The sequence below is a fragment of the Pongo abelii genome, chromosome 9 (genome assembly GCF_028885655.2).
Source record: "Pongo abelii isolate AG06213 chromosome 9, NHGRI_mPonAbe1-v2.0_pri, whole genome shotgun sequence".
Lineage (NCBI taxonomy): Eukaryota > Metazoa > Chordata > Mammalia > Primates > Hominidae > Pongo > Pongo abelii.
In genome coordinates, this window is record NC_071994.2 from 127,108,508 (window position 1) to 127,121,691 (window position 13,184).

Genomic DNA, 13,184 nt, shown 5'->3' on the forward strand with positions numbered 1-13,184 from the left:
ACATGAACTCATCATTTTTTATGGCTGCATAGTATTCCACGGTGTATATGTGCCACATTTTCTTAATCCAGTCTATCATTGTTGGACATTTGGGTTGGTTCCAAGTCTTTGCTATTGTGAATAATGCCGCAATAAACATACGTGTACATGTGTCTTTACAGCAGCATGATTTATAGTCCTTTGGGTATATACCCAGTAGTGGGATGGCTGGGTCAAATGGTATTTCTAGTTCTAGATCCCTGAGGAATTGCCACACTGACTTCCGGATGTGGAGAAATAGGAACACTTTTACACTGTTGGTGGGACTGTAAACTAGTTCAACCATTGTGGTAATCACTCCTTTTCAACATCATCCTAGACGTGCTAGAAGTGCAAGAAGAAAAGAAAATGTATACAAATTGGGAAGTCATAAATTGTTTTTGTTCACAGATGACATGACTCTATGTATAGAAAACCTGAAAGATTAAAAAAAAAAACCCCCAAAACTCCTGGATACAGGTTAATGTACAAACGTCAATTGCTTTCTTACATGCCAGAAATGAACACGTGAAATCTGAAATGTGAAAAACACAATCCCATTTACATTGGCATCCCCCAAATTAAAATACTTAGCTATAAATCTAACAAAATACTATGTTGGTGCAAAACTAATTGTGGCTTTTTGCCGTTAAAAGTAATGGTTAAAAACCGCAATGACTTTTGCATCAACTGTAATAAAATCCACCAGGAAAATTACAAAACTCTGATAAAAAATCAAATAACTCGGTAAATGGATATATATTACATATTCATGGATAGGAAGACTCAATATTGTCAAGATGTCAATTTTGCCTAACTTAATCTACAGTTTCAACACATTCCAATAAAAATCTCAGCAAGTTATTTTGTGGACATTGACAACTGGATTCTCAAGTTTATAGAGAGATGCAAAAGACCCAGAATAACCAACATAATATTTCAGAAGAACAAAGTCAGAGGACTGACATTACCTGACCCCAGGACTTACTATGAAGCTGTAGTGATGAAGACAATGTGGTATTGGTGAAAAAAAAAAAAGACAAATAGGTCAACGGAATAGAACAGAGAGTCCAGAAATAGACCCAGGAGCAAAGGAAATTCAATGAAGGCTTTTCAACAAATGGTGCCAGAACAACTGGACATCAACATGCAAACAAAGAAATCTGAACACAGACCTTATAATTAAATCAAAATGAATTAAAAAAAATCAAAATGAATCATGGAAATAGATGAAACTAGAAGATAAGACAGGAGAAAATGTAGACGAATTTGGGTATGATGATGACTTTTTTGATAGAATACTGAAGGCACAATAAGAATTAATAAGCTGGACTTTATTAAAATTAAAAACCAGTGTGCTACAAAAGACACTGTCAGAATGAAAATACAAACCGCGGGCTGGGAGAAAGTATTTGCAAGACATATCTGATAAAGGACTGTTATCCAAAATATACAAATAACATTTAAAGACTCAACAAAAAAATGAAAAAGCTGATTACAAACAGGGCAAAAGAATGGAACAGATACCTCATAGATGCCAAGTAACCATATGAAAAGATGCTTTTCACATTATAAATCACTAGAGAATTGCAAATTAAAACAATAAGACACATTCACACCTATTAAAATGGTCAAAATTCACAATACTGACAACATCAAATGCTGACAAGGATATGGTGCGGCAGGAACTTTCATACATTGCTGGAAGAATGCAAAATGGTATAGCCACTTTGGAAGACAGTTTGGAAGATTTTTACGAAACTAAACACATTCTTCTCATATAACCCAGCAATCATGTTCCTTGGTATTTACCCAAAAAAGTTGAAAGCTTATGTTCACACAAAAACCTGCACACAGGTGTTTATAACAGTTTTATTCATAACTGCCCAAACTTGGAAACAACCAAGATATCCTTCAATAGGTGAAATAGATAAACAAAGTGTGGTACAGTCTTACAATTGAATATTATTTAGCACCACAAAGTATGAACCACAAAAAGGCATGAAGGAACCAAGTTTTACTTACATAGATAGATTCAGGAATTCTAAAATAATTAGAAGATTTATTTCAGCAATTTATGAAAATAAATACAACATGATCTCTACAGTGTAATATTTACCAACTTTCAAACATTTGAAAAGCTGGTCTATATAGCTTTTATAGATGCATAAATTTGTAGTGAAAATGTCAACATGAATGTAGAATCATCAGCAATGCATCTTTAAAAGTGTTTTATGATAGGAAACAAGAGATGGAAATGAAACTGGAGAAGTTTTTAGAGGAACATCAGTTATATCTATAAATTTAATGGAAAAACTTCTCCAGGGAAAAATGTTAAAATTTTATAAAGTTGGGTGATGTGTACATAGGTGTTTGATCATCACTTTGTATTTCTTATGTATGTTTGAAATATTTCACAATACAATACAACTATTATATATCATTATAAGTGTTTGTGATGCATAGACTTAACAATACAGAAAGTATTATTTATATGATAATATTTATTATATTAACAACAAATGTTGCAGAAGAAACTATTTGTTCAGCAGGCCACGATTTTTAAAAAAACCATCTTCCAGATCTTTTTACAAACCCCAACCGTAATTCCAAATAGAGACAACATGGTTGGAGACTCAGCACACACCCACAAAGCTTTTTCCATAAAGATGAGCATATACTGCGAGAAATAGATTGCCAAATCACAGAGCCCAGGTTACGCGACGTGTTTGGACTTTTTTGTTTAGGGAATTCACAGTGTGTGCACGGACAATGCTACGAGGCATTGCAGTGCATTCTGGTAATGAATTACCTTCGATGGAATTCTCAGATTCCTTACATTCGTTGTCAGATTTATGGATGTTCAGGCAGGTACACCTACTGGTAGACAACTTGCACTCTAGGAGAGAGAGGATTCCTAGGGAAAAGAGATTCCAGGGAGTGGGATGAAGGGACAATGGAGAGTCAGAATCAATTCCCTCCAATTTGGCTGAAGACCCTGACCCAAAGCCCAGTGGATCCCTTTTAACTACCCAAAGCCATCTGGGAGGTGAATGCTTTAGTGGAAGAAACTGGAAGTGTATGTACAATAGCTTAAATTCTGCTCAGCTTAAGAAAATTGAGGATTCTTTTTGAAAGAGAACATGCTTCTTTTTGGGTTAGGAAGTGTAATTACAAATGAAATTTTAAAGACTTCTTAGGAAAGGAGAGACTTCGGTTTTGGTAGATGGCCATCTAGCATCAGATATTGTTTCTCTCTGCCCTCAAACTGCCTTGACACTACACTGTACTCCCAGGGTCACTGTTCCTCTCCACAGAGGCTGCGCATTCTGTCTCAGACACCCACCTTGGTCATGACTTTGGTGGTTATCTCTGCCCTAAAGCGGGGACGGTGTGAAAGGCAAAATAAAAGGCGGAGATGGGGAGCTACCCTCTGAGGCCAGGCACAGCAGACATCTCACATAGGCCTGACCTCCCACTCTTCTTGGAGGAACTGTCATCAGAGAATGAATCCAGGTGAGCTGCAGCCTTTTAAAATGCAAGGTTTGGCACTTTTCCCTCTATTCCCCTATCTCATTACCCTTCCCTCTGTCGGGGATGGATTGGCTCTTAACACCCTTCGGGGCCCCGGAGACACTCACCACAGACAGACAAGAAGAAAACGTTTAAGTAAGCAGTATACATGACCCAGGTGATCCTGTAACTAGAGAAGTGCTTGGATTGACCTTGGTTCAGCTTATTGTGATATAGTATGAGTGCCCAGAGCAGAAGGATACCTGATGTCCAGAGAAAAGGAAAAAAACAAAAAAAGTCCCTTCTGAGGAACTTTGGCTCCTTGATGCAAGTCTTCATTCCATATACACTTGACTTCCCAACCTCCACCCGGTCCAACTACACCTTGCCCAAAGACTGATCCTGATCCTGCTTTTATGTAGATCTAACTCAGAAGCTACATATATATATGTATATACTATATATATATATATATACACACACACACACACACACATACATGTATATACACACACACATATATATATGTATGTACTATATATATATATAGTTTTCAGAGACTGCAGCCTGAACCCACCCATCAAAGTACACCTACAAGCCTGTGTTAGGGGAGCCAGGAAGTTACCTGAGAAGAAACCGAGGATGGTAGTGAAGAGTTGTATATATTTATTTTGAGGAATCAGATAGGTGAATTTCATACCCAGGATTAAGTTAAGGAGGAAGGAAAGGCCAAGGCTCGACATCATCATAATCCTGACCACTTTCAGGTCATCTGTTGGAAAGCAAAAGCTGTTTTGAGAGGACAGATATTTCTTCTAGACTCATTTCTACTTGGGGTCCAGAAATCTCTAGGTGAAAATTGGAATAGGGTGAAAGATTTGATTAAACAATAAGAAAGAAGTTGCAAAATAACAAAGAAGCAGGGGAACCTTAAGCTGAATAAGAGAACCAAAAACATTTTCTCTATCCTGATGTCTCTCTATGTGTCTTTCTCTTCTATTATTTTCTTCAAACTCATTTCTTGTTAAATACCACAATTCACTCCACCATCTAGTGGCAATACAGACTGTTTAATGCCAGTTAACTTTCTTTCTTACCCACATGTCTAGTTGTGTGGATCACCCTGCTGCTACTGCTGAGACTTCTCAAATGCCCAGCAGTTAAGGCTGTGAACATATAAACTTTTCTCCAGACCACCTAAATGGTGAGATTTTGGAATCTACCTTGACTGTATTGACTATGGAAGGAAGGAAGAACACTGCAACTTGAGAAGCTGCACCAGAAAATAATGGGTACACTGGTGAGATTAATGCAAGTTAAGGAAAGCAAAGTTAAGGACACACCCTTCCTTTCCACCCATCTCTTTCTAGAGTACAGTTCTGACCTTCTGGCCAAAGAGCACGGCAACACATCATCCATGGACTGTGGTTCATCTTGGCTCTTTCATCTTCTGAAATCAATTCAACCCATTTATCTAAGGTGATTCCCATCACTGTTAAGACTACGGCCCAGGAGGAGAAAAGTATGTTCATACCCTGGATACTTCTATTTGAAACGTGCACCATTGTGAGTGAAAATTTCTAGCTGGAACCACCACCACTATTTTGTAGATCTCTTCCTTGATTTGATTAGTTACAGGAAGGGTGATATCTGAACTTTCAGTGGTTGCTGAGGCATTGGCAGCAGCAGAAGCTGAAGTAGTCTATAAAACAGAGAAGATAGATAACTCCCACCCTGCCTCACTTCCGTATCTGTCAGGGCCAGCCTGCTGTCAGGACTGCCAACTGCCATGGAATCATCTATTGGTTTGACCCTTGACCCTGGGGCCTAGTGGAGTGAAAGAACCAAGGGGCCCAGAAGTCCTGAGAGAGCTATCAGATATAGGGATCTGACATCACATGTAGAAAGAGCTGTCAGATACAGGGATCATTAGAGGCCTTGAATGAAGTTAGACGTGCATGACTAAAGAGGTCCAATTTAGGAGTTAGAATTACACGCTCCAAGATTAGTTAACATTTGGTAGGGGTCAGTGAAGAGGAAAAGGATTTCAAGACCATTGAGATAAATAGTTAGCTAGCTAGTATCACAACAGGGAATGACCACTCAAAATTTAGGATGTTTGAAGAAATGTGTGTTCCCATTGGGAGGTCCCAGTGACATTTAGTTAGGGAGTCATCCAGGAAATAAACCATCATCCTGAAACCAAACTACTGGCCTGATAGATACACTGAGCCATTATAGCCCCATCTCATTTATAATGCGTGGGCAATCATTTCTCCACAGAATTGCCTCTAACTTGGCATATAAAACATTTTTGGATTCCTTGAGTAGGCAAACATGGTGGGCATCAGAGTCAAGAGCTAGAGGACTTCTGCTACAATCCAAAAACAAAAAAATTGCCTTTTACACAACTAAGATGAACTTCATCTCCAAAGGCCTCACTCTGCCTATTTTCTGACCTCAATGCAGGTGACTTTCCTTGGGTCAAAATATACTTTTTTAAATTACCTCAAACATGTCAAGCTGTCTTTCTTCTAGACCTCTCTACACATCTTTGTATACTTTATTATTATTATTTATCATTTTCATTTTTAAGCACATACTCAACAATATACTTAATCTTATGAGGAAGGCTTTAGGGTTAAGAAAACAGACTAAGGATCCTGGTTTTAAATTGTGGCTCTACCACTCAGTAGCTGTGTGGTCTTAGAGATAATAATGTTTCCTACTACCTAGGGATTTTGTAAAGATTAAATATGTTTAGAGACATAAAGCACTTGAAAGAGTTATTGCCACATAGTATATGATCTGTCAGCATTACCATAGTATTAATTTGGGTTTTCTGGGAAAAGGCTTTGAGGCAGGAATTTGTATCCAGGGAGTTTTTTTGTGAAGCACTTTTGGGAACCACACCTGTAATTGTTTAAGGGAAGCAGGTTTGAGCAGAAGTTGAACTGAGATGTGGTTGCAACAGAAGAAGCCCTGGCTGATCCCACCAGGTGCTCTGGCTCTGGGGTGGTCCTTCAGAGTCATTCTTTATAGAGGCAAGAATGCCTAGCCTTTACACTGAGCATCTGGCTGCCCCTAGGGTGTGATTTCCCTTCTTTCTCAAGAGATATTCCTAAATCTCCTAGAAACTGCAAGCCACAGCAGCTAACACTTCTGGTAGCTGTGGGGATGAACTCCCACCCTTCACCAATCCCATATCAGGGTCAACTTGTTGTTAGGGTTGTCAGCTGCCATGAAATTAACTATTGGTTTGACCCTTGACCCTGGGGCCTAGGGGAGTGGGGGGACCAAGAGGGTATATAGGCAACTCCTATTATGCTCTTTCATGTTGATAATTTTATTTCTATGCCATCGATTCTTAAGAGTAGAATTCCTGTGCTGAAAGGCTTTTGTCTCATTTTGGTTTTAACTGGTAGTGGTGGTAAAGATTCAAAGATGTGGCCAAATTAGAAAAAGAGATAGGATGTGAAGGATGAGTGAGATACAGGTCAAAAAGAAATCAAGTTTTTAGCTAGGGAGAACTAGTCAAAGATTACATTCCAGATGGCATTCCAGCTGCCATTCCACCTGCCATTCCAGCTAGTCAAAGGTGCCACATAGTAAGATCTAAAATATGGGAGGAAGTGCAAACAGGGTGAGGAAGAACTTGGTAAGCACTGGTCTGGTTAAGCTGAAGGTGTTTACAGCAGGCAATAGACAGAAAAAATTTAGTTCTGGAGCTTGACAATAGATGAGAGGGTTATCAACCTTGGATGAGATTGGGTGCATTCAGGGAGTAATAGACAAAGGGTTATCAGACTTGGGATAGCAACTGAAACCTAGATGTGCACGTCACATATGCAGAAATATTACACAGAATGTGGCAAGAGATAGAAAAGGAAAGGCCACTGGATTTGGCAATTAGAATGTCATTGGTGATTTTGGCCATAGCATTTTCAGTAGGATAATGAGAGAAGTAGTAGGACAGTTTTTTTTTTCTTTTAACAGGTGACAAGAGCAAATAAGTAATGATAAAGGGAAAAAGAAAAATAGAATTGTAGCTTCAAGGGGAAATGTGCAATTTTGAAAATAAATTAGACAGTAGTATAATGACTTTCCATGTATTCTTCATCCAGCTTCAAAGCTCATCCTCTGAATTATTCTGAACCAAATCCTGACATAATTTTATGATTAAATATTTGTGTCACTAGAAGATGAGGATTGATTTTTTTTCTTTGCTGTAGATTTACGTACTCTCTCTTTCCTCTTAATATGGTTTATTATCAGTTTTGTTGGTCTTTTCAAGGTCCATTTAGGTATTTATCCATTTGAAAATATTATTTTCAAGATCATATTTCATTATTTTGAGCTATTACTTTTATTATTTTCCCTTTGTTTTTGCTTGTCCCCCTTAAACTTCTTAAAATAGTTTTAAATTCTTTAATATGTGTAGACTTAAGACCATATATTTTTCTTTAGGCACTGAGTTTGCTATATCTCATACATTTCCTGTAACTTTTTTACTATTTTGCTTCTTATTAGACAGTTTTTAATTTTAGGTTTGATTTCACCAAGAATTCAGGGATTGGGAGAATTTCTTAATTACCAAGCAGCTATCAATTTTAGATCACTGTTTAAATTTTTCTTCCTTTGTTAAAAATAAATTGTAATAAATATGTCCTGCTGGGCATGGTGGCTCATGCTTGTAATCCCAGCAGTTTGGGAGGCCAAGGCGGGCAGATCACATGAGGTTGGGAATTTGAGACCAGCCTGGCCAACATGGTAAAGCCCCGTCTCTAATAAAAATACAAAAATCAGCTGGATGTGGTGGCACATGCCTGTAATACCAGCTACTCGGGAGGCTGAGGCAGGAGAATTGCTTGAACCCACGAGGCGGAGGTTGTAGTGAGCCAAGATTGTGCATTGCACTCCAGCCTGGGCAACAGAGCAAGACTCTTGTCTCAAATAAATAAATAAATAAATATACTGAAAAATTTACTTTTTGAATTTGTCAAGGTTTCCTTTGTGGCTGAGCACATGATTAATTTTGAATATTCCGTCAGCAAAAAAAAGGTAAAATTCTTATACCAATAATGAAATTTATGTATGATGGAAGATTATATAAATCAGTTTGTTTATTGATTAGTTTAATTATTCTATGTTTTAATCTGCCAGGATATGTTTTATTTTGAAATAGCTGTGTTGACATCTGTCTTTATGGCTATATAGTTTGATTAGATCTTCTATTCCATTACATTTTTGTATTGGTTATAATTTGTATATACAAATTCTCATGGTTTTGGTATGTTAATTTTATTCCTACTGATTTCTTACCAAATTCTTGTTATTCTGTTATTGAAAATTATTTTTTATATTCTCTTAGGTTTTCAAGTTATGATTTTATATGTTCTTAACAGAGATTTATTTTTACCTCCTTCTTTATAATTTTTATGCCTCTAATTGTTTCTGCTTGGTTCTTTGATTTGTCAGAGACTTGTATTACAAGGTCAAACAGTAGTGGCAATAGTAGGTTTCTTTGTCCTTGTCCTACCTTAATTGAAACAATGTTTCTCCATTATATAATATATGATTTATCTTTTAAGAAAGTAGCAATTGATCCCTCTGTCATCAATTAAAAAGAAAACAGATTAGGTGTTGAATTTTGTTAAATGATTTTTTGGTATCTGTGGAGAAGAATGTGTAATTTCAACTTAGATCTATTATGATGATGAATTACATTAATGCATTTCCTGATATTCTGTAATTCTTCCATTCTTGTAATAAACCTCACTTGGTTATACATATTATTTTTAAATGTTCATTGAACTTTATTTTTAGTACTTTTGCCCTGGTGGGTATAGTGAGGTAAATTTTTAGGAATGGACAATCAATATCAGGTTTTAAATCAATGTTATGTTCATTCCAACATAGAAAGATGGAAATGTTCTTTCATTTCCAATGCTCAGTAACAGTTTACAGTATTGGACTTACTAGCTCTTAGAGTTGTGGTAGAACTCCTTTGCAAAACCCTCTGTGCCTATGCTTTTATGCATCGTAGCTCATTGGCAACTTTTCCCCATTTCTTTTATGGAAAATTATGTGTTTAAACTCTCTAAATCTATAGGGGTCATTTTTTATTTAAAAATTTCAATTTTTTATCTTAGTTCTGTTAGTTTCTGTTTTACACCTACATAATGCTTACCTATTTTTATTCTTAGTTTTTAAAAAATAAACCATTTAATAGACTTTGGCAATATGTTTTCTAAAATCATGTTCATTGAGGTATAATTTACAAATAATAAAGTCCACCCTTTAAAGGGTACAGATAGATCAGATTTTGATAAGCATGTGCATTTATGTAACCACTATAATATTTAATACACGGAACATGTCTATCATCCTGAGACATTTCTTCATGCTCTTTGGTGGCCAGCCTTTTCTTCCACCCCTACCTTCTGGTAAACATTGATCTGATTTCTGTTTTTATAGGTTTGCCTTTTGTAGAATGTGATACACATTGAAATCATGCAAAAATAGACATTTTGATCATCTACTTTGACTTAGCAAAATACGTACTTTCCAGATGCATTACTTTGTTGGGTATATGGGTAGTACATTCCTTTTTATTACTGAATGGGATTTCATTGGATGATTATACCACAATTTGTTTATCATTCTGCAAATGGAAATTTTGGCTTTTCCAGTTTTTGGCTATCTTGAATCAAGGTGCTATAAATGTTAGCATGTAGGTCTTTGTATGGGCATTTGTTTTCATTTTACCTGGGTAAATACTAAAAATGAGATTGTGTGGTATGTGTATTTTTAGCTTTACAAGAAAGTGTTAAACTGTTTTCCAAAGTGGCTGTACCATTTGGTATTCCCTACAGCAGTGTTTGAGATTTCCCCTTGCTTCATATCCTCATCAGCACTCAATATTGTTAGCCATTTCAATTTCAGCTATTCTCATAGATTTGAGGTTGGATTTGTGGTATCTCACATTTTGGTTTTGATTTGTATTTTCCTTATGACTAATGTCATAAAGAATGTTTCCAGGTGCAAATTCATCAACTTACATACATTTTCTGGTAAAGTATGTGTTAAAATATTTTGCTTAATTTTTGAAATATTTGTTATTTTATTATTGTAACCTGGACCTTTTTTTGTTCAAAGCGTTCTTTTATATCTGAAATTATTTATTTAATTTAAAACATTTATGTTGGTTGTGTGATATAGTTTTTCTCTGCTTTATTGGCTATTGCTAATGTGTATGCATGTATGCGTATGCATGTATGTGTATGTTCTATATTTGCTCAGAATTTTTAATTTTCATATTCTGATTTGAAAATTATAGTATCTTTTTATGCATGCTATATTTTGACTTTTTATGGATTTTTTTTTTTTTTTGCAACAATGGAGGCAAGCCAATGAAGGAGGTGGAAGAGGAATTTGTGTAGCTTTTCAAATTCTCAGATCAATAGGACAAGGGTCCTATTGAAACACAATTCAGATACTTTGTTTTTTTCTATCACATTCCAGACTCCACGTGACTCATTAAACTTCCTAGGTCCCTACCTTTTCTCTAGTAAAGCACCTTCTTGGAACTTTGGTCCTTTGAACTTTACAAGCAACTGCCTCTTGTTTTTCCAGTAGCCAGTACTCTGACCTGTTAGATCTCAGACATCCTCTTAGTATTGCCTGTTCAGAAACGGCTCCTTACTTGCTGATGGGGAACCCTAGCTGCTGTCATCTGTGTTTTACAAAGACGATTGGTTTTTGAGGGGACAACGTTAGCATCAAGAGGCAAAGTGCTATACCATTGGTGTACTAAGTTACAATAAGCTCAAAAAATGTAACAAAAACATTGTAGAATGTGATATAAATTGAAATCATGCAAAATATAGACATTTTGATCATCTACTTTGACTTAGCAAAATACGTACTTTTAGCAAAATACGTATTTAGCAAAATACGTATTGCCAAACTTTATTCAGTAATATATAAATGTAACCAGTCAATGACCCTACAACCACTGTTATATAGATTCCACTGGAATCTATATAATACACTCCAGACTTAACACTAGGCTTCCCAGGATTGGTGAAGAGAAAACTGAAGGCAAACATTTACAAAAAGAACTTATAATCCACTTCATCCAGCAATCACAGTCTTGGATTCAGCGTTCTGCCTTATATGATATACTTCTTCCTATTGCCCATATTTAGTCCTTTCATTTTCTGCTCAGAGTGATCTAAGAACTCAAAACTGAGTGATACAGTTTTCTCTTGCCAGTGTAGCAATCAATGTAGCTTTCTTTTAGCCTCATTTGATGTCCTTTTTTGTTTCCTTCTGACAAGATCTCAGCAGAGTTCAGCTCTCACAGCAGTAGACTGATTAATAAGGAGATTCTTTCATGACCTCCAAAAGAATTATTCGCACTTTTGTCTCTTTAGAGAGCTGTTAGTTGTGTTTCTGCCTTAGAGAGAGCAGATGGCTGGATGAGGAGTGGATGTGTGAAATACACTTATTTGACAAGGAACTAGTATCCAGGATACATGAAGAATTGCTATAAATAAATATGAGAAAGGCTGCTCAAGAGAAAACTGGATAAAACACATGAACAAGACATGTCACAAAAAGAATATCCAAATGTTCAATAAAGATATAAAAATGCTCATGCTTATATATCATAAACAAATGGAAGACAGTACAGAAATGCTGAGCAGGTTAGTGGGAAATGGACTCAAGATGAAGAATTATGAAAAAAGACATGGCCAGGTGTGGTGGCTCACGCCTGTAATCCCAGCACTTTGGGAGGCCGAGGTGGGCAGATCATGAAGTCAAGAGATCGAGACCATCTTGGCCAACATGGTGAAACCCTGTCTCTACTAAAAATACAAAAATTAGCTGGGCGTGGTGGTGCATGCCTGTAGTCCCAGCTACTCGGGAGGCTGAGACAAGAGAATAGCTTGAATCCGGGAGGTGGAGGTTGCAGTGAGCCGAGATCGCACCACTGCACTCCAGCCTGGTGACAGAGTGAGACTCTGTCTCAATAAAAAAAGAAAAAAAAAAAAAAGAAAGACTTGATTTATGTTTCATAGCAATTTTAAGAGCTTTGGAAATATAGTTTCCCCTAAGATACGTCTGTAAACAGTTTTGATGAATGTAAAATATTTCCATACCTATCTTATGTTTGTTCTTTTCAGATAAAATTGAACTCAGATAAAATTCTTTTTAAGAAATATGCTTGGTATCTCATTGTATCAGTGTAGAATTAATTCTTCGCAATAGGTAAATGATCAGAGAAACATTGAAGAGAAACCTTTTTAAAAGTATGTGTGGATCAATGTAAAGACTGCTATAAAGTAGTTTTAAAAGGGCCTGCATTCTAGTTTGCATTCTGCCACTAACTAGAGATTTTTGTCAATGGAAAAGTAACTGTATTCTTTGAGCTTTAACTTAAAATGACATGGTTTTATTTGATTTTTCTGACTCTCTCTAGCTGTAACTTTGCATGCTATCATTATTTGAAGTCATATGGGACATTACATCTCCATGGAAAGGAGAATAATACAGTCTGTGCCTTAATTCAGGGTTTAGGGTTTGCATGGCTGAAATCAGGCCAAAGACTAGGCTAGTACCCTCTTTTCTGCTAATACAGGGTGATG

General features: G+C 36.4%; 1 protein-coding gene across 3 annotated transcripts; it reads right to left on the reverse strand.

Moving 5' to 3' along the window:
* Positions 1–786: 786 nt before the first annotated feature.
* On the reverse strand, positions 787–5,340 carry TMEM225 (transmembrane protein 225). Of its 3 annotated transcripts, none has more exons than XM_054525320.1 (4): positions 5,066–5,340; positions 4,157–4,303; positions 3,660–3,794; positions 787–2,935 (listed from the first exon to the last, which is right to left on the reverse strand). In XM_054525320.1, the coding sequence occupies exons 1-4, from the start codon at positions 5,094–5,096 to the stop codon at positions 2,721–2,723; spliced, it is 528 nt and encodes a 175-aa protein (XP_054381295.1). In that variant the 5' UTR covers positions 5,097–5,340; the 3' UTR covers positions 787–2,720. The 3 variants fall into 3 exon arrangements, with proteins under 3 accessions (XP_054381295.1, XP_003777959.2, XP_054381294.1); XM_003777911.4 differs by having other exon boundaries at positions 4,916–5,340; XM_054525319.2 differs by lacking the exon at positions 787–2,935 and adding an exon at positions 3,362–3,511 and having other exon boundaries at positions 4,916–5,330.
* Positions 5,341–13,184: the final 7,844 nt, after the last annotated feature.

Bases quoted from the DNA above. Each gene is read 5' to 3' on its own strand.
- TMEM225 (XM_003777911.4), bottom strand. From the start codon at position 5,096: ATGGTGCACGTTTCAAATAGAAGTATCCAGGGTATGAACATACTTTTC. The intron at 4,304-4,915 runs GTCAGAACTGTA...GCTTTCCAACAG, and splicing joins CCGTGCTCTTTGGCCAGAAG to ATGACCTGAAAGTGGTCAGG. The intron at 3,795-4,156 runs GTAACTTCCTGG...TCTGGACATCAG, and splicing joins CATCCTCGGTTTCTTCTCAG to GTATCCTTCTGCTCTGGGCA.